The 22,213-nt window shown below is 40.4% G+C and overlaps 1 protein-coding gene across 4 annotated transcripts; it reads left to right on the plus strand.

Moving 5' to 3' along the window:
* Positions 1–6: 6 nt before the first annotated feature.
* Positions 7–20,695, plus strand: rfx4 (regulatory factor X, 4). 4 transcript variants are annotated; one of them, XM_015038108.1, is made up of 18 exons: positions 7–253; positions 1,736–1,822; positions 1,979–2,039; positions 5,356–5,479; positions 8,315–8,376; positions 8,543–8,756; positions 9,210–9,287; positions 9,368–9,531; positions 11,074–11,174; positions 11,261–11,319; positions 11,429–11,573; positions 11,841–11,935; positions 13,011–13,128; positions 14,711–14,830; positions 16,356–16,517; positions 16,608–16,773; positions 16,844–16,982; positions 19,647–20,695. In XM_015038108.1, exons 1-18 carry the CDS (start codon positions 211–213, stop codon positions 19,917–19,919), a joined length of 2,211 nt encoding a protein of 736 aa, XP_014893594.1. In that variant the 5' UTR covers positions 7–210; the 3' UTR covers positions 19,920–20,695. The 4 variants fall into 4 exon arrangements, with proteins under 4 accessions (XP_014893594.1, XP_014893596.1, XP_014893597.1 ...); XM_015038110.1 differs by having other exon boundaries at positions 16,850–16,982; XM_015038111.1 differs by having other exon boundaries at positions 16,647–16,773.
* Positions 20,696–22,213: the final 1,518 nt, after the last annotated feature.

The raw sequence follows: 22,213 nt of genomic DNA on the forward strand, positions 1-22,213 counted from the left end.
CTCTCTCTCTCTCTCTCTCTCTGTCTTTCCCTCCCTCCTCCACCAACACCGCCCTTCTCCGGGCGAACCCCAGAGCCTCAACATCTCCCGTGACGGGCAGTGGTCAGGGAGCCTCAGGACGAGCCGAGAGGAGACCATCGGAGGAGGGGGACAGCGAGCGTGCACTGAGCCATTTTACTCGGAGGACCCGGCGTCGTTGATGGGAAGAGGATGCACTGCGGGCTGCTGGAGGAGCCGGACATGGATTCCACAGGTCAGTCCTGGTAAACTGGACCCAAACTCCTGCTTCTTAGCTGCGCCTGTTTTTTGTTTTTTTTTTTTGTTTTTTTTGGTAGTGTCTCAAACTTTCTCTGGACCGGCTCTGGAGCATTTTGGTCTCATTTATGGGTAAATAGGAATCAGATTTTTTTTTTTTTTTTCCATCAGGATCTGTTCAGAAAAGGCGGTCAGAGAGGCGCACCTGCTCCCAAAGTTTTGAGTATAAAACAAACAAAAAAAAACTATGAAAAATGGCTATTTTTAAAACAATTAGTAGTTCAAAATACAAAGGATAAAACGTAGATACTCTCCTTTCTTTTTTTCATTTGTAGAGGTTTGGCAGCTTTCGCAGGAAAGTGTCGCTTGTTCCTGCTGATAAACGGGCCAACGTCCATCTCGGTTGTTGATCGGATTTAATCCAATTATTTGGATCCCCCCAACTTATCTGTTCTTGTGGCAAATGAAGCCTGAGCTCCGAGTCTCTGTGGAGAATTAGCTTCACTTCAGTGGATTCACTTATGCATCTCCAAGCTGCTTCTTTTCTGTCTTTTCAATGTGAAAAGAAGCACAAACTGGCAGTTTGGGCAAACTGCGAGGCTTCGATTAAAGAAAAGCAAAATAAATGGGAACAATGACAATAATTGAAACTTGATGTAGCTCAAACTATTTCAGACATACTCGGTACAAGTTGTATGCAGTAGCGTTAAAAAAAACTTTTTGACGTGTCCTTTTGAAAAGCACCTTCAGTAAATTTTAATGCTATTTTCTAAAAACTTTTATTATCTGCTGTGACCTGGATCCTCTCTAAAGGCAGCTACACTATAAAAAAAAGTTAATAACGCATAAAAAAATACTCTGATAAAAATGAAAGAGATGATTATCAACCAATCTCCTTTTCCTTCCTTCCTGACCGCTGACTCACTTTTTCCCGTGTTTTTTAAAAAGGATTTTCACTTTATCATGCAGCTCCCACATGAAAGCATTGTTGTTTTTGCTGCTGCTCGCTCTCAGAAAGCACACCAGTCGGGCTTTTTCTAAGCAGAAATCAAATGAGCACAATGGCCTCTATTCCAGCAGACCGCTTCAGAAAATGCGCCCAGGCTCTTTTTCTTTCTTTCTTTCTTTTTTTTTTTAAGCTTCTGTGTGTTCATCTCGTCGTCTCTGGAGAACAATGCTGGATTCCTGCCGTCTTGCTGAAAACATCTCAAACGGGACCCACGGCTGCGCTGCCGCCCCACACAATCGCTTGTTGTGGCCTCGGCCTTGTCACATTAGTGACGTTTTTAAGTGTCCTGCACCGTGTTTATGTAAATACAGCTTTTGCTCTGTTATGCTGCAGGACGATGCTCCTTCAGTGCCGAGAAGGTCTAGAGAAATAAAACAAACTAGCCCGTTAGCTTACCTACATCTTGCCTTAAAGAAATAAAAGAACTTTTAGAGAATATATATTGTTTGTTTGTTTTTTAAATCTTCATAGAGAGCTGGATCGAAAGGTGCCTCAATGAGAGCGAGAGCAAGCGATACTCCAGCCACACGTCTCTGGGGAACATGTCCAACGACGAACGTAAGCAGCGAACCTCCAGACGTTTGTTTGTTTGTTTGTTTGTTTGTTTCAGACTCCTTCACCTGCTGCTGTTTGGTCATATTACCTGCACAGAATCAGGGTGTTTTCTGCCCCTGTAATAACATGATTTACTCTGATGCTTGTTGAATGCTGCAGATGAGGAAAAGGAGAATAACAGAGCGACTAAACCACATTCGACACCAGCTACTCTGGAATGGTGAGTTAAAACAAAATAATAATAATAATAATAATAATAACAAAGGAAGAAGAGCATGTAAAAATCATAATACAATAAAAATAATAGGGAGGAACAATTAATATGCAAGCACAGGATGTCTGTGTGGAATATAAAGATTTGACCTTTTTTATTCTTAAAGAATAAAAAATGTTTAACCCTCATATTTTTTCAACCTGTCAGATTCCCTTCATATCAGTCTTAAATCAGATGTGTGTGAATTTTAGTTGCTGTACATTAAAAACTCACTCAGATTATTACGTTGTTTTCTCATTTTCCATCAGATCTTAAACTTTTATGTTTAAACAAAAACAAGTCCTGATTTTATCTTCCTGTCTTGCTGAGTTTGAATGTATTTTTTCTTCTTGTAGCTCTTCAGTTTTATCTTTACATGACAGTTTCTTATTTTTGAGAAGTTGGGTTTTCTGCATGTTTGTTGGTTTTCCTTTGGTAAAAAAAAAAAAAAAATGTACCAAAAGTTGTGCCACTACTGTTGTCGTTGCTCGTCTTTTTGACCAATTAGTATAAAGTACGTAGCTGTGAACTAGTTTTAATTTATGCAGGCTTTTTCCAATGTCCTGTAAATATGAAAACATATGAAATTAGTTTTGTCAGCTGCTGGATAAGTATTGGGGGGGGAAAAAGTAGATGAAAGTGTTTGTGTTTACAGACTTTATTCCTAATATCGAACTTACTCATTTCTAAGCAGAAATTGCTCTAACAGCCATAGTTCCCTTTTATTTAGATTTATTTAGACAGTAAGAGTCAGAAAGTGATTGGGAACCTCTGCTTTTCTGTCACCACTCCTTTTTTTCGTTCACTGGAAACTGGTGACAGCCAGAAGCGCTAATTTATTCGAACCCCAGGCCGGTTTGAAATTATATTTTGTTTTACCAAAATATTATTTCAAATAATATGAATCTTATTATTTGATATGAATCTTGTAGGAAATCTGTGAAGGGAGTTAAAATTAGGGTGATGTCAAGGAGGCCCTCCAACACTTCCAGCTTCAAAGATAAATTATCAACAAACCAGTGAAAACATTTAAAAAACTGATCAGCAATTTCAAAAAAGATAAAAGAGGTCTGATTTCTGTAATTCCAGTAATTCTTGCATTTATTATAAAGCTAGGAATAATTCTCAACATGCAATTCTCATACAATCTTAATATAAAGCAAAATTGATATTCGCCTTATATTGACTTAGAAATAAAAGTACAAATAGAAACAGCCTTTATTATCAGCAGCAACAAATATAAAGGTTAACACAAAAAGTTCTTTAAGTGTCAAAAGCAATATGTAAAAAAATGTTAAACAATAATAATAATAATAATAATAATAATATATTTTATTATCTTGTAAAAAGTGCCCATCTTAATTCCTACTTGGTTGAATAAAAATAAACGTAAAGCTAAATCTGCTGTGGGTTTGTATCAACTTCTACAATGGTCAGGAAAAAAAAGAAACAATTATTTTATGGGTTGATGTCCTGATTAAAGACATCAAACACAAAAGAAAGTTATTCTTTTGTGAAACTCATCTATTTTTCTAGCCAACAAAAGCAAAAAGTACAAAACAAATGAAAGCACCGAGCATACTGTAAATAAAAACTGTAGATGCATTTCAAGGGAACCAGCTGGTTACCATCTGTCACTTTTCAGTTTTAGACTAAATCATTTCCTGTTGACTTTTATTTAGCTTTCAGTTTAGTTCATTTTTGTTGTGTGAATAAAACAGATTAATCACAGTGGGTCTGTCCAGAATTTGTGTTAACACTAAGTGGAAATTAAGCGATGAATAAAAGTCTTTAACATTTAACAAGTTTATAAAATGTTCACATAAAAATACTGCAGGGATCCTGTACTTTCACAGTCATGGCAGTGATGGGTTTTACTTTTAGCAAATTAGTGATCTGGTTCAGAAATGACTAAAATCTTAAACTTCCTGTATAAAACAACACACTACAGATCACATGGATTCAGTTTTAAGCATTTAAATAAAACTTGACGAAAACGCTTCTACTTTCTTTTCACAATGACTCAACATGATCCGTTAAGATGATCACAGAAATGTTAGCAAGCAAAATAGCAGACATTGTGCAATGTTAATAGAAATGTAAAGTTTTTAGTCATAAAATATTAATTTTAACAAATACATCCTCCACCTACAAAAATATAGAAACTGTTCATGTCAAGAAAAGTCTCTGCTTATTTTATTTTTTATTTTTACTATTAAATTCGTAGACGGCTGTGCACATGGTGTTCCTCAGGGTTCAGTATTAGATACATTTTTCTTTTCTTCTTTTTGTAATCAAGAGAGCTACGACAATTTAGGAGGAGGGGAAAAAACTTGCTTTGCATTTAAGCAGATAATCGAAGCTTTGCACAGTATCTCTGTACAATTTAACAAGTTACAAACTTTCATCAACATTTGAAATATCAAAACTGCAACCCAGTGCTGGGAACTAATGTTTGGTAGGCACTGTTTATTTCCTTTGACACCAATTGCTGCTCTGCATATCAAATATATTTAGATGGATTCTCACTGCACACCTGATTTAGATTAATTTGGCTTAAATCAGAACAAGAATAATGAGGAGAGAAGGAGAATTATGCTTAATGGCAGTGATTGTAGTCATAGCAACAAAAATAAACCACAAATTACAGTTACATCCACAACTGTCCTAAAATCAAGCAGGTGGAATTTTAACTAGCCATCCTATATAATCATAAGAAGCATTTTATTTTGAAAGGGTGTTTTAATTTGCTTTGCACAAAGTTTTTGATGAGCTATAAAATAATGTACATCCAAACAATTTACTGTGGTTCTGAACGGCTTAATGCAGCCAAAACTCTGAAAATAATAATAATAGCGAAGATTCTTCTGAATGTTGACAAAAGTTAACAAAAACATGCAGCTGCTGCTTCAAATCCATTATTTTACTTTATAGCGTCAGGGCTCCTCATTGTTTACATAATGAAACGTTAATTGGTGAACGGTACCACAACATGCTGACTGAGCAACTTTCGCTGTTTGCTGTATGTGATTGAAAACTTTCACTGTTTGGTCTGAATGAGTAAAACTGCTGTCATGATGAAGCAGCTGCAAGCCGATAAAAATACTTTTAAACCAAATCCTCCACTATTAGGTTACTCTTATTGACATTTTCTCCCCACATAATTTTCCAGTGTCGAATCTCACAGATTTCAGTAAAAAAATCTCCAGCGCGTATTTTGCCTGACATTGTTGCTTAAAGCTCGTTCAGAGGTTGCAGCCCCCTCATATGTGTTGTGCCACAGGTTAGAGGAAAACTACGAAATAGCAGAAGGTGTGTGCATCCCCAGAAGTGCGCTCTACATGCACTACCTTGACTTCAGCGAGAAGCACGACACGCAGCCCGTGAACGCGGCGAGCTTTGGAAAGGTGAGCTCTGGATTTCACCATCATTCCCAGTGCTTCCCATCATGCTGCGCTAAATTCATGGTCCTCAGGTATTTTAATCGAATCTCCTAAAGTGACTTCACAGATTGTGTGTGAGGTCAAATAAAGGCTGTAATCTCAGTCACGGTCCAGAGTTACATTTGTTCAGTTACATTTACTGAACATTTTGGTTGGAGTATTTTTTACTAAGTTCTACTTTTTACCCCAGTAGTTTTATCATGAAGTATTACTACTCTAAAGTAAGATTTCTGGATGCTCTCCCTCTGTGAGTAACTTCACTGACTGAAGAGCCAGCTTGTTTTAAACAAACAAACAAAAAAAATCACTTGTTAAAGTTTCACGATATTGAAAGAATTTTTTTTTTTACTTTTGCCTGATTTTGTTATTTTGCAGTTATGTTATTTAAATTAATTGTTTTCATTCGGTCATTAAAAAAATCACAATCATTTCCACATAACTTCACATTTCGGTCCATCTGATGATGTAATTTTTAAATATTTAATGACTGATGTTTTGATTAGTTACTCTGCACTTGAGTTGCCTTTTTAGTCTAAATGTGCTGAAGTAGCGCTACTCTTTCTTGAGTGCAGTTTTTCCTGCACGGTTCGGTGTTGGGCTGCAGCTCCTGAAGCGACGTCGACCGCAGCTCAGTGTGAACATTTAATCTAGAGCCAAAGGAGATGTGCTTTCGTCTGTTCCCACAACCCCAACAAGTTCCTCAGCCTTCCTGCCCCACAGCCGTCCCCTGTACCCCGGGCTCCGGCCCCCCCCCCCCCCCCCCCCCCTCCGCCAGCTCCTGTCGGAAGATATTGAAAAAGAGAAGGGGCCTGGATTAATGTATAATTAAAGGAAATTTGGAAGGGTGAGATGTTGCGGAATGTTAGATCAGTGGCTGGAGCAGTGTGGGGTGTCCTTTAGGAAGGCTTCATTGATTCGGGACAAAAAAACGAGAGAGGGCCCGGGCTGCCTCCCTGTCTGCTCATTTATCAAGCGGGGCCTGACAGAAACTTCACAGCTTGGCCCCTTTTTTCATCCCACACAATGGAGAGCTACACTGTTTGCTAAAGTTTCTGCACCGGGAGCCGGACCGAGGAGCCAATCTCTGCAGACAAAAAAAAGAGAGAGAGAGAGAGAGAGGGAGAGGAAAGAAGGAAGGAGGGGAGATGAAAAGGACAAGGAGCGAGGATCGGAGAGGCTGATGAAGAAAGGAACGAGTCAAATGACTGGACGTCATAGAAGTGACAGAATTTATTTTACTTGTATTTAATGTCTTGCTGAAACGCAGTCGCTTCAGCAGCAGGGGAGTTTCATGCAGAAATGCAGACTTGGAAAGTCACTAGCCTAATTAAATCAACAATGCTATAAAAGAAATGACAGCAACTTCACCCTTTCATGCACAAACTATGATCCTTTAGGTCAGGATTTATTTCTAAAGTGTTTTTTTTATTTTCTTAAGGCATTCTAGGATTTTTTTCTCTAGGTGATCAGTTGTAATTTTCTCCAAATACAAAGTTGTTATTTGGAAAATACACCAGTAGTTTTAGTGTTTAAGCGTTTTTTGATGTCACATCACTTGAGTCGTCTACAGTAGAAGGAGGGACTGGATATTCATGAGTTGCTTTTTTGCCTGTCTGCCAAATTGGATTTAACAAAAATGTTTGCAGTGTATAGCCAGTAGTTAATAGTGTATTGTATGATGCATTTAAAACATGATGTCGTTTTTCTGAGATGCGTTGTTAGTTTTGTAAAAGATGATACGGGACACAAACCGTCCAGAAAGTCGCACTTTTATCGCCAGAGAAATCATATTTATCATGAAGTCGCATTTCCAGAAATGTGAGAAAAGCCTTTGTGTTCTTTTCTCATTTGAACTCTCCCTTTAACACCAGTTTAGATTATTTCTTATTGTTGAGACTTTAACACTGACTGTAACTGAGGAAAGTGAAGAATTCGGTTCTTTAGATGCTGCTCTGGGTTTTTTATCGTCTCCTGTTTGGGTCATTGAAGCAGTCGTAGGAAGATTCCCCATCAATTTGTTAATCAATAGAGTCTCAATACCTTAGAAATGACTTCCCCGTCCTTTTTAAATGCCATATGTTAGTTTTTTGTTTTTTTACTTTTATCCTACTTCCTGCTGTCAAACAGGTTCTGTTGGGTCATTTCTTAATTCTAGGCCTGGATGTGGAAAAATTGGGCTCATCTGGCCAATGAATGATTTCACAAAAGAGGCATTTACTTATGAAAATAGTGAGGTTGGTTTGAAAAGCTAAAAACTGCTTTTTGTGTGTAGTTGTGCTAACTTTGTCTAATATTGAAAACTGTTTCCTGATCTGGAACAAACTGAGAATAAACGAGTGTTGAACAGATTCTTTCTTCCAATGAAGGTACTTGGTTATGTGATGAAGTGCCACCTAACGTCTGACATTAAGAAGTAATGGCTTGCAACATGTAAAAACAAACATTATTTAGGTGCTTTTTTGGCATTAAGTACTTTAAACTTTGAAAAAATATGTCCAAATGAATAAGGATCTATTGCTACTTTGCAAGTATTTGAATATTTGCACGTTTTGCACGGAGGTGAGCCACAGCTGGATCCAGAGCTATCCCATGCTGACGTATATCAAGGTTATTTATATAAATGGAGGAAAGAAAATTGATTTATTTAGATGTTTCACCTGAACTCACTCTTTTTAGGGCTCCATCTAGTTGAAGTAGTGAATAAAATACAAAATGGGGCACCTTCAGTTATCCTGATATATAAACGTTCATGACTGAACATGTTTGCACTGACGGCTCTGATCTCCTTTCTGTAAATAGATTATAAGGCAGCAGTTCCCAGCACTGACAACCAGACGACTGGGGACAAGAGGACAGTCCAAGTGAGTTTGGACTTTTGACCTTCTGTTCGCATCGCAAACGACAAGCAGACATGGACACGCTGAACTTAAAACGGAAAGCTTTTCATTTAAGATGTAGCAAATTCACTCAGCAGCTGTTCATAGGGGTAGATTATCATGATTTTAGAAGACATCCTGTCCTCCTCAGGTACCACTACTACGGGATCGCGGTGAAGGAGACGTCACCGTACTACGATGTGATGTACTCCAAAAAGGGGGCGGCGTGGGTGAACGAGACGGGGAAGAAAGAGGTCACGAAGCAGACAGTGGCGTATTCACCGCGCTCCAAGCTGGGGACGCTCCTGCCAGAGTTTCCAAATGTCAAAGACCTAAATTTGCCTGCCAGCCTGCCAGAGGAGAGGGTAAACGACGGTTTTTAAGTCCTTACTTACAGCTCCCCTCCCTCCCATCTCACCATCTCTGCTCCCCCTCTTTGACTCTTTTATCTGGCTTTGCGTTGAGAGAGGGACCTTAAGGATTTATGTGCTGGCTCCTCACTAACTCTTAATCTTCGGGGGGCAGATAATAAGATCTAGCAGTGGACAAAAGACGGGCACTAGCTGTCCGGCTCTTAAAAGGGGGGCCATGATTTTAAATGGTTTGTGTTTTGCTGATCTCTAAAGCTCGTTTTATATCGCTCTGCTCCAGCCTGGACCTGTAACATGTATTTATTGGTTCACAGGCAGATTTATTTTCTTGTTTTTGCAACGCTTTTTTTTTTTTTTTTTTAGTTTCACCTCAAAAGGGGGGGAAGGGGAAAAAAGGCTGTAAAACTTTCTGCTGCGAACAGATTAATACTCTGTCGTTGCTTTCAGGTGTCGACGTTCATCATGATGTACAGAACGCACTGTCAGAGGATACTGGACACGGTTATCAGAGCCAATTTTGACGAGGTAAGGTTTTGAACTCCACCCTCTTCATGAAACATGAGCATAAACCTCTTCTTGTAACGTCGCCTGCTTGGCGCCTGCAGGTCCAAAGTTTCCTGCTGCACTTCTGGCAGGGCATGCCGCCCCACATGCTGCCCGTCCTCGGCTCCCCCACCGTGGTCAACATCGTCGGCGTTTGTGACTCCATCCTCTACAAAGCCATCTCCGGGGTGCTGATGCCCACCGTCCTGCAAGCACTACCTGACAGGTGAGCATCTGTTTCCGCCTTCAGTCTGATGGGATTACAGCTGGATGCTCACACGCAGACACAAGCCCTTCATTTCTCACCGTCTGAGACTAAATCAGTCTCGGCGGCTCATGTTTGGCTGCGTTAGGAAAATGATTTCTGTTTGTCTTCAAAGTCAGAAGTTGGCCTCCGTTTTCTCTGTATGTGGTTGAACTGCTTCCCACAAGCTTCTCACGGCAGTTTGCTGGAGGTTTGGCCCATTCCTCCTGATGTCTCGCTCACACACACCTCAGAAGCGCTCCACACACATTTTCTAAAAGACTGAGATCAGACCTTATAATGCCCACTCCCAACAATGACTTCATTGTCTTCATGTCAACTCATTTGCTTAGAGTCATTGTTCATTTTGAAGATATTGCTTCAATATTTTTTCCTCACCTATTTAGTGAAGTTGTTGCTGTGTATATTAGAAAACTATAATCTCCCTTCTGTACGTTGATTTTGGGGTCATTTCCTGAATGACCTTTCAGCATTCTGGCATCTAGGAAACATTTTGGTAATCTTAAGTCACCTAAAACAGAAAAAGATTCGTCTGATTTAATGTCAGACAGTAAGAAAAATGTTTGTCTGGTGTGGAAAACGTTATGTTCAGCTGTAGAAATGTTTCGACCTCCTCAGCTTTGAGAGCGTGGGGTCAGTTTAGAGATGTGTTGATCATTCTTGGAGCCAATTTTTGATCTGTAGTTTACAAAAAGATGGTTCTATCTAGACGACAGACTGAATTCAAGATATTTTTTCCTAATCTTCCTGCTGTGTGTCGTCGTCGTTGTTGTTTCATGTTCAGAGTTGTTATTTTTAGCAACTTATATCACAGACTAACATGGTTCGATTGAGAATGTTACCTGAACTTGAAGACCTGCAAAATGTTACAAACATCTCCAAATCCAGAATATTCTGCAAACAACAAAGGTGGAAATATAAGAATAAAAAAAATATCAACTTTGCGGTAATTAATTTGACCTTCTGTCTCTTTAAGCACCACCTAACTGTGGTGTGTTTAATGGACAGTTTCTGATGGTGTTTAGCCTCTCAACCTTTGTTTTAGTTACCAAATGCAAATACAGCATGTTTTAAACAACATTTGTTTTTTAATTCATAAATAATAAATGGGGATTAAAGAGCTGAAAATCATCCAATTCCTGTTAAGAACTGATTTCTCTATGTCTCTCTAGTTGGAGCTGTTTATGCAAACGCTGCCAATTGACGAGTTAAACCTTTACTGTCACTATTTATAGACATTTTTCTTATTAAGAATGTCTTATTATACCCCACAGTAGTCTTCACTTACTGCTAAATATAGAGTGCATCTGTGGCTTTAGGTTACCTTGCAAACGATTTAATGAGTTGTTTTGATTAATGTTTTGAAAGCATTTCCTCTTGAGAATGTTACTCCAACTTAAGCTTTGGATTGTTTTTACGAGATGCCCTCCAGATGAAACCTCAGGATAAAATCTCATTAGCTGCGGCCCTTCAAATCCACTCTGTTGTCTCTCTTCTGCACAGCTTGACTCAGGTTATTCGGAAATTTGCCAAACAGCTTGATGAGTGGCTTAAAATAGCACTTCACGACCTTCCTGAAAACCTGAGGAACATCAAATTTGAACGTAAGTCAACCACAAATGATTTCTATGTTCTCATGTGGCAAGCCCCGTCTTCGATATTGACCGTTTTCCTATGATTTCATTTCCAGTGTCGAGGAGATTCTCCCAGATTTTGAAGCGGCAAACGTCATTAAACCATCTCTGTCAGGTGAATGTCGTGTTTCTGAATGTTTTTATTAAAATCCATATGAAAAACAAAGAAGCAAATCAGATAAGCGACACACAGGCGTCATGTTGTCGTTTCATGCGGCCCCCAGGCGTCTCGGACTGTGATAAACAGCGCCGACATCACCTTCCAAATGCTGGAGGACTGGAGGAACGTGGACCTGAACAGCATCACCAAGCAGACACTTTACACCATGGAGGACTCGCAGGAGGAGCACAGGCAGCTTATTATGCACTGTAAGTGTCACATTTAGAGCTCCATCTCTCGCCGCCGCGTAAACAACACACTCAGTGACGATCGTTCCCATGACCGGCGGAGTCAAAGCACCGAGGACGGAGAGCAGAAGGTTAAACAAGTTCATCCTCCTCTCCAACGCCCCGCCGAGCCGAGCCGCCGCCATTCAGCTCCTGAGAGGAGCAGAGGTCGCTGATGTGTGGACGATGCTGCGTTACGAGGCTGTTGTTCAAGTTTTTTTTTTTTTTTTTTTTCCTCTCTTGTCTCAGTGTATCAGGAATTTGACCGCCTGTTGGAAGAGCAGTCTCCGATCGAGGCCTACATCGAGTGGCTGGACTCCATGGTGGACCGCTGCGTCGTCAAGGTGAGAGACGGCGACGAAGATAAACGAAGATTTATGAATGATTCAGCATCAGACATGTGAATAGCTGCAAGGCAAGAACAGAGCATCTGTTTCACACTTTTGAAGCTTTTTGCTCCTCACAGAAGGTCTAAAAATAGAACCTAAAATAAATAAAATTTAATTTGAGAAGCCTTTTAGAATATGTCCTTCAGTATCAAGAAGTTAACGAATAAAATCGTCGTTTTATTTATGGATGTTGGTGAGATTTTCATTCCATGGTCAGTGACTGCTGCTTGGTCAAGGTCACATACCGCTGCAGCAAAATAAAAATTTTAAATATTAACCGAGTATCAAAACTATATATTTTTTAAATGGTCAGACAAAACAGCAGAAATTTTAAATAAATTTTAAAAACAATTTACAAAAAAACCTTTGTAAAATATGACCAATATGCCAGAGTTTTCACAAGAATATAATCATCTGGTTTCTGGTTTTAGAGTCTAAAAAATAATTTTGAAAAAAAAAAACTGATGATAAATGAAAGCAATAACATTTTTTTATTTAAAAATAATAATAATTAGAAAAAATATATTTTAAAAAACAGATCTGTTACTTTAGGATTGGCTGCTATAAAGAATAAAAAAACAAAATAAATAATAAAAATGTATAAAATTTTAAACACACAAACCAAACTGAAATCATTTTTCTAGGTGCACCTGTAAAAATTATGATCAGTTCAGTTTAATAAACCTGTTTGTGCAGCAAAGTCCTAAAATCCGCTCACCTCTGCATGCCTTTCTCACTCAGAGGCACTTAGCTCCCAATCCTCCCAGTTAATGATGTCTTCAAGCTCCCCATTTGCACCCATTATGTGCCAGATATGGGCTTGTAAAATTTGGTCGCCCCGGCAACGTCCTCCACCGCCCAGACAATAGTTCAATAGGAAGGCGTGTCCCCGGGGGCAAATTAAATAGTTGACTTGTTGACATGTTTTTCGTTCCTGAGGGTTAAGCCCCAATATGGACCCAGGGGTTAATTCTGGCGCTCCCTCCCCCCCCACCTCCATCTTTTTCTCATGGAAATGTTCTCTCTCTAGGTGGCGGGGAAGAGGCCCGGCTCGCTGAAGAAGGTGGCCCAACAGTTCCTGCTGATGTGGTCGTGTTTTGGTACCAGAGTCATCCGGGATATGACCCTGCACAGCGCGCCCAGCTTTGGTGAGCCCAGAGCGATTCACGCCGACATGAACAAAGTTCACAGTCTGAGACCAAATATTCTGAGCAGTTTTAGAGATTTTGTGGTAAAGTTCTGCAGATAAACCCACCTGTTAAAATCCGTTCTGTTTATGAAGCATTACAAAGCCACTGGAACCCAGTTGAAAGTATGAAGCATTGTTTCCCAGTATCTGCAGAAAAAAATGTCAAAGGAAAGCACATTACTTCAGCGTAATTGGTTTAATTTGAAATAGAAAAGCAGAAATGATTCCTTATGGTTTTCCAACTGTGCTACAACTTTAGAGAGATTCAGGAAATATTTTGGTATTAATTATTTCAAGTAAAAAGGGTGACACTGATTCTACTTATAACATCTTTTATTTACCTCTGCTGTCCAATCTTTGGAACGACATCAAACCAAACTTCACCGTTTTGACCAGGCTCTCTGCTATTAGCAATATAAGTTAATAATAATGTATTTTTATGCATTTTGTTCTTTGCAAAGCCACAGCAGTACATTTATTAACATGGTGTGTTATCATTTTAAGTGAAAATAGGACCCGAACATGTAGGTCCTGAACTGTTTACTGTTTACCTTGTAAATTTATTAAGAAGTTTGTTTCTAGGAGGAAATGAGGCAGGCAATAAAAGCTTGGGAAAAAAACATTTAATCTGTTTTTATTGACATTTTACTGAAAATTAAAGTTCATGATCTCCATAATCAATGAAACAATCTCTTCTGGCATAATCAACTCCTTCTTATCATGATTCTTATTAACTTTCTCTGGTATTTTGTCCTTTTATCTTTACTGATAATCTCTTGGAAAGCCTTCTTGCCATCACCCTCATCTTTAGCTTCCTCCCAGATCCTGCATCAGATTTAACTTGGGATTCTGGCTGTGCCGTTCCAAAATGTTGACGTTTTGTCCAGACAGGAGAAAGATGTTGGTCAAATATAAGGAGATGAATCGGCTGGTTTCTACCTTCATATCAGAAACTGAATTCCTGCTCAGGCCTGCAGTCTTCAGAAAAAAAGTTGGAGAAATAAGAATGGCTGCCTTTTTTTTTTTTACAACCTGCCGTGCACAAGCCAAAGTTGGAACACAGCAGTAAAAGTGAAAGAGGGACAAAAAAAAAATACTTCTCCGTCTTCTCCTCGCCCTTTCTTTGAATACGAAAGACACAGCTGGTAGTGGTGTTTTGATAAAGCAGGTCTCTGTGCACAAACAGCTAATTAACAAAGGCCACCCCTCCCCTTTCCCGATGCGTTTGCCTGTTTTTCACCCCCATTTTACGAGTGTTCAGGATTGCGCCCCGCTCCCCTGAACGACCACAAGTGTTTTTATTATGCGCACGGCGGCGGCACAATGACACGTCTGTGATGCTGCTGCCTCATCTGCTCCCTGTGACATCTGGGGTCAGCCGACATATTTCTGAGGCTGAGCTGGTTCGTTTTCTCCTGTCAGGATGTGAAGTCATCACCGCCCAGACAGTCGTCGTCTATTTCATTCATTTTCCCGTCTGTAAAAAAACGTTTCGCGGTTTTAGCAGGAAGATTCAGCATGTTGTGTTTTTGTGTCTGCAGGTTCCTTCCACCTGATCCACCTCATGTTTGACGATTACGTCCTCTACCTGCTGGAGTCGCTCCACTTCCAGGAGAGGGCCAACGACCTGATGAGGGCCATGAAAGGCGAGGGGAGCACAGGTGAGGCCTCAAACGCTGAGCCACCTGTGAAGAGTAAAGCTACACAAAGTCAGCTTGAGTCAGAAATGTTACTTACTGTTTCTGTATTACTTTCTTCAAACTTAGAGGAATACATTCACCAAAATGATTTTGCTGTTGAATTATTTGGCAACGCCCAGATGGTGATGTAATGTCTTTGTAGACTTCGGATTGGTTAGGTTAACATCATTTGAGTAAATTAGAGGAAGACCTCTAATTTGTTGCATTTTGGCGACATTTCAAACACGCTGCTTTCCTGTGTGACGTCGTGGAAAATCTGAAGAAATTAGACTAGATACCAGAATCTGTTCCTCACTGTTAGCCACAGCGAAACGAGTGGAAAGGCCACGGCAAGAAAAAGAAGTCCTTACAAAGTCAAAACAATATGAAAAGTAAGATTCAAGCTTGAAAATGCACTCAGGGATAAGCGGCTTTATTTTTGAAGATGTATCCTGTGGAGTCATGAAGCCAAAATTTGAAGTTTTACATACAGGAAGATGGAGGAAGCCTCAGAAGTATATCCATATGAGATGTGGGTGGTTTTCCTGCAGAAGGGACTGGTGCACTGGAGACACATCAAGAGGAAAGAAAATAATGCCAAAATATTGAAGCAGCAACTCAAGATATTAGCCAGGAAGCTAAAACCTTAGCTTTAACCTTAACCTTTTATACAGTAAATATCTGACTTCACCTTTTTTTTTTTTGAGCAGCTGCTGCTGTTACTGCCAGGCTCTGCAAGGTCAGGAATTTATACAAAAAAAAATTCTTAAGTGGCCATATTGAATGTTTTTGGTGAGATAGCTTGTCTAATGGCTTATCTAATGAAAATAGACAATTGATTTTGATTAAAAAAAACTTTTTGAGTTTGTTTTCTATTTGATTTATCAGGTGCTTTTGGGATGTTGTATCGACCAGGTTTTATTTTAAACCACTCATCAGAATCAAAACTTACTGATGAAGCTTGGAGGAATAATTATGTAGATTTTATATTCTAAAAATTAAAGTGTTCAATGCTTCCATAAATCTGGCTTTCATGAAGGAGTGGCAAAAATGAACATGCTACATCACCCTGAACACACCATCCCCTATGCTAAAGCACGGTAGTGGCAGCATGATTGGTTGGGATGATTTTGTTTTTTCAGTTCAGCTGTGCAGTTTGTGCCGTCCCGAAAGAAAACCAGTCAGAGGCTGCAAAGGACTGAAGACTAAAGCAGAGGTTCTCCTTCCAGCAGCATGATGACCCTAAACATGCAGCCACTGCAGCGGTTTTGGTTGAAATACATCATCGTGTCAGAATGGCCCAGTCAAAGTCTACCAATAAATCCAATTGAGAATAATTGGCAGGACTTGAAAGCTGATGTTCAGAAAGGCTCTCTGTCCAATATGACAGCAATTGAGCAAATTTTTAAAGAAAAATGAGGGAAAATCAGAGTTTCTGTGTGTGCAAACCGCAGAGGCGTCCAGCGAATCGCGATTCCACGAATGTGTCCTCTCCTGACTCTTCCAGCAGAGCACGAGGAGGAATTCACGCTGACAGAAACCAGCCCCACCTCCCCGTCTCCGGGGTCCTACTCTCCCGCCCGCTCCGTCCAGTCGGTGGACGTCTCGTCGGCCAGCTCCCCCACCGCCGCCCTGTCCCCAGAGTACACAGGGGTCACCGCTTCCACAGGTGAGACGGGACAGAAAACGAAGCGGTTTTCGAAATCCTCCACGTTATTCAGCTACTCCGCGCCGAAACGTTTGTTTCTGTGTCTGCCAGGCGCTGTTCAGTCATATACCTGGTCCCTTACATACACAGTGACCACAGCGGGCGGCTCCGCTCCGGAGGCCGGGCAGCAGCTGTCCTGCATGAGGAGCAGCGCTCCCGTCCCGCCGCCGTCCTCCGCACACAGGATGCCGGTGTACGCCCACAGGGAGGAGCACGGGTAAATACCACCCTGGTGTTAGACGCACCCACAGGAGATTTCACTGCTAATCAGGCACGTCTTGTCACAGATACAGCGGTAGCTACAACTATGGCAGCTACACCAACCAGCACCCCCACTCCATCCAGAGCCAGTACCCGAGCCTGGCCCACGAGCCGGCCATCCCCGCCCCACTTCACTACTCCGCCTACCACCGCTCCTCTGCACAGGTCAGTGCTGCACAGGCAGGATCGGGTCAACATTTACTTTACTTTCCAAATCTATTCACATAATTTACACTTTTTCACATCTTATGTTGCTGCAGCAACAGACCAACATAAAGTGGCGCATTACTGTGAAAATGATTCCTGGTTTACAGCTTTTCGTCTAAAGAGAAATCTGAAAAGTGTGGCATGCATTATTCAGCCCTGTTTTTGTGTGTTGCCCCTAAATAAAATCCAGAACGACTTAATCTCAAGCTGTGAGCATCTCACATAATTCTCTGAGAATGGAAAGCGTTTAGGACAACTACTAGCTGTCATCCGAACCCACTTCACAAAGATGGGGTTCATGAAAAAGTGGCGACAAGAACGTCTTGCTTTTGTTTGCAAGCTGCTCTGGTCACAAGACTTGTATCTGAATTGTTTTGCCTGAAGTTAAAGTGGTAAGTACAGCAGAAAACTTAACATTGCACAATGTTTAGAACACACAATCCTTACTGTGAAACATGATGGTGGCAGCATCATGCTGTGGGGATCCTTCTCCTCACCCCAGGCAGGGAGGCTGGGAAGAAGGATGGAGCTAAATAAAGGGTAATAAAGGAGAGAAGCCTGGTGTTCAGGCTGAACCACTTAAAGTCTTAAACCCAACAGAGAATTTGTGACAAGACTTGACAACTGGTGTTTAACTCTTTTAGTTTCACGTTTCAAATCTCCAACTTATTTTAATTGCATGCAGTTCTAAATGCCTTGTGAGTAAATATATTTGCCCATTTATCCATAAAAACTGGAACTTTCGATATCTATAAAGTTATTTTTGCAATTTACCATCTATTAAAAGATTGCCTCTGATTAATTTCACTCCCTGCTACGGCGGGGGTGAAATTACCGTAATAACCCGATATTGGCTGGAAAGCGCACGGTCTCCCCCTCTTTCAGAAACCATTGGCATTTTTCAGATAGCGCAAAGTGTGGCGGACTTACGGTACTGCAAATTTGACTGGATCGATGTCAACACATTCGTCGTCAACACACTCCCCATCCTGCCTGACTGAGCCTGGGGGGGAAAAAATCATTTGTTCTTTATTTCATAATTCTGGACTACTTTGTGTTGGTCTATCTCATAAAATCCCATTAAGATCCTTTGGAGTTTGTTGTTGTCTTGTGATAAAACGTGCAGAGGTTCAGGTGATATTAAAACTTTCCTAAGGTGGTGGATTGTCCACTGGGTGAATACGCACACATCTCCCATCTGCTCTGTTTTATTGTTAATTTATCTGAAATCTACAACAGCTTGATTAACTATAAACGAAATCGGTTTGGTATCTTTATTGTTTTAAACAAAAGATTTTTTTTTTTTTTAAGAGGTTTCGGTCCGTGATGTTGCCGTTCTTGCAGCTTGTGGTGTAAATTTGCTCTTTTGGTGGTAATTTCCTGTCGAGGGAGCGCCAGCCTCCGCTGCTTTTATGGTGGTGGTGGGTGGGGGGGGAGGGGGTAAATCGGCCGGACTTCAGAGCTCGCAGTGTTTCTAAACGTTTCTGAATCAAACCCTCTCCGCTCGGCGGAAGCAGACAGTGAAAGGTGGCTCTTCCAGGGGCCAAGAGGGGCCCCGCTCTGCTACTCCTCCTTCCAGCTCTCAATGGTCTCTTCATGTGTTTGAGCCAGCAGCCTCAGAGCGGGGCAGAAGGGGCGTTTATTAAAATATTGTTGTGCAACGACCCCCTTCTTTGCCTGTGAACAAGAGGCAGCTGAGACGTCGGCTCTGCTCTGACCATCTTTTTCCATGCCGCGATCCTTCATAATGGAATCGACTGTCGTGTTTATATTTAGCCAGAAAAAGGGAAAAGGCTCCTACTTCCACTTTTCTTTTTTAGACCCGTCTGAGCTTAAATGAAGCACAATGACTCCACTTTGTCAGAGCAAGAGGTCGGGCACGGAGCTGCAACCTCATTCGGATCCACATCTGTCCAGAGTATTTTTATCGCCAGGCAGATTAACTCATTGTTCTTTGTTGCGCCGTCACCACAGGCAACACAAATAACAAATAGAAAAGGCTTTTTTTTTTTAAAGAAAGGACAATTTTTTATTTATTTATTTTTTTTTTTTTGTGAGAGCCTTAATTTTTCTGTTTTGACCATTTTTGGCACAACTTGTGAGACAATTTCCCCCGACAGGAAATTACCATCGATGGGGTCGGCTCACATAAACAGGTTCACAGATGAGGCGACACCGAAGTGACGTCTCTGAAAGGAGGGAAGCTTTTCATGCTTCCTTTAAAGTTTTCAATTGGTGTTTTACTGATGTGTAAGAAAAAAGCTTATTATCAATCTAAACTTAAGGACCACAGGTAGAAGTATTCCGCATAACAATTTAGTTTTTTTTTATATATATTTTGAATATTTTTTTTTCCATTGTTATTGATTCAGATATACATTTGGTCTTGTTGTTTTATTTTATTACGATGATCATTGTTGCCCCCTTTCACAATTTCCAGTTTATTTGCATGTTTTCCACACTTAACCGTTTCAGGACAACACAAGTGAGCACAAAATTCAGTCTTTAAATTCCAATTTAATTCCCCATTTATTTAGTTTTATGTCAAAGATCAGTTCTAAACCTTATTTAATTGCTTATAAAATAATCATTGATCAACCTTACTGTCTTTCTCCTCCTCAGTACCAGCTCAACAGCCAGATGCCCCGCATGGAGCCGTGCCTGATGGGCAGCACTCCTCGGTTGCACCCTGCGCCCATCGCCCCCCGCTGGCCAGATGTGTCTCCTGCCAACAGCTGTTACTCCAGCCCGCCTATGCATTCCTCTCGCTATGCCACCTCTGGGGACATGTACTCTCCTCTCGGCCCTCGCAGAAACTCGGAGTACGAACACTCGCAGCATTTTCCAGGCTTCGCCTACATCAACGGAGAGGCCACCACAGGCTGGGCCAAATAGGGCTTGATTACTCCTTACCTGATAAACTGGCAGCTGCAGTCTCTCAAAGACAAAGAGGAAGGTGAAAGAAATCGAGGCCGGACTGACAAGTTTGAAGAGGCGTCACCCGACCAGATCTCCAATTAATCATTTCCTCCATCAAACACTCGATGGAGGAAAACAAATCATATTGATTGTCTGAACCTGCAGCAAAATCATATAAAGAGTGCAATGCTGCTGCCAAGCTGTGCCTTTGTTTTAAGGAATGTACACCTCAGCCTGAGTTGCCCTTGCTGCTCTCAGCACTGTGTTTGGATACCGGTGCAGCTGCGGGTTTTCCTGCAGGCGTTGCTCAGCACTGTTGCAGCATCTCGTCGCGATGAGCTGCGCCGCCTTAACCACCTCCTGGGACTCCAGGTCTGTGACTATGAGCTGACAACCATCGCGTGTTTCCATCTCAGATAGTTAACTTAAACACAACAAATGTATCCTGTCGCAAGCTTTTTCTGCTGTTTTTCTGTGACTATATATCTATAAAGATATATATATATATATATATATATATATATATATAAGTATTTTCTGTAACTTTGTAACATGGTGTAATGCTATATTTTCTATGTCGTCTTTGTTTTGTATGGTTAGTAAAGGATGCATTAACTTAGGGTTGTGTGTTTTATAATGCACTCAAAGCTACGGAGGACCTATTACCCTATGGGTATTTATTAAAAAGGGAAATATCAAAGTGTACAGTAACATGAAGTCACTTTTCTGTAAATAAAAAGCACTGGAGAGCATCAGTGGTGACAGTTAAATTATGTTGGAAATATTCTGCCCCCATAAATAATTCAACAATTCAAAACGGCGAGTCTTTTTTTTTTTTTCTCTCTCTTTCTCTACTGTTTTCATGAGTTTTGTGTTGAGAAAACCCAACACACAGCCACTTTTTGTTCCGATATACTTAACATAACGTATTTGGCCTTCACAGAGTTTTGTTCTGGCTTCGGCCACACCTAAATGCTGCAAACGATACAAACAAGTTTAGGATCAGACCAGTGTAGCCAAAGTAAATAGTTGCATTTGTTAAGGGAAAAGGCCAAATCCAAACCAAAATGGTGCCCTTGTTTAAATCCACGAAAAACTGTGACTGCATTTTTTTTTGGAAAATTGTTTAATTTTTTTTTATTATTATTATTTCAGTCGCCACACCTAGAGCCTCATTGTTGTCAGACTTGTAGAGATAAGAAATTACTTAAACAAAACCTGTTTGACAACGTGAAATCACAAGTAAAGAAAATGTGGGACAGTCACCAGCTTAGCAAAATTACTCCAAGAGTCCATTGGCAACTAAACCAAGAAGGTCACAAATAACCCAAAATGATATGTGAAGCAAAACTGGCTTCACTCTTCTCAGTTGAGAGCAGCGTCTATGATTAAACGGTAAGAAAGAGAAACTGGGCAGAAACTGCATCCGTGTTACAGTGATCATAGAAAATCCTTCCAAGAAACATCTTGATTATCCTCAACACTTTTGGTAAAATATTATGTGGACTGGTGAGAAAACAGTGTTTTTTTTTTTTTTTTTTTTTTGTAAAGTGTGCATCTTATTACACCTAATGTGAAACTAACATGATTTCAGAAAAAATATCACACCATCAGTTAAACAGAGTTGTGCTGGTGTGATTTTCTGGGGCTGATTTGTTGCTTCAGGATCCTGGACAGCATCATGATGGAACCATGATTTACGCTTTTATAACTAGTAAATCTTGAAAAAGTTTGTGACCTTAAGCTCATTAGAGTTATGTAGCAGCATCCAAAGCACCCCAAAACTTTATCTGTAAATCAGATTTAGATCCTGTGGCATCGCCAGAAACATTATGGAAAACCTTCTAGTGTGATTAAATGTGAAACAATTCTGCAAAGAAGAGTAGGGCAGATTCCTCTGCAGCAATAGAAAAATACTCACCAGTTATCACAAATGCTTATCACTTCTTGACCTGAACAATTTTACCAACCATTATTCGTTCGTTTTTAAGACTTTGTAGTTACTAGGTACTTTGCAAATCCTGTTATTAAAGAAATGAAGAAGCTACGTTCCAATGTTGAACCTTGTCTCCTTGATACTTTATCATTAAATACTAAAAACTGTTTTCTGTCAGTGAAAAAGATGCTTGACCACCTATGAACTCTGAAAATTACAGATTATAAACCATAAGAACAATCTCACAGTGTGCCGTTTTGTTTACATTTTTGCTGTAACTTCTTTTATCAGTCCAACTAATGCAAAATGGATTTAACTTCATTTTATTCCAGTT

This window comes from Poecilia latipinna, unplaced genomic scaffold, assembly GCF_001443285.1.
Source record: "Poecilia latipinna isolate Pla-1442-1.1 unplaced genomic scaffold, P_latipinna-1.0 Scaffold429, whole genome shotgun sequence".
Taxonomy (NCBI): Eukaryota; Metazoa; Chordata; class Actinopteri; order Cyprinodontiformes; family Poeciliidae; genus Poecilia; species Poecilia latipinna.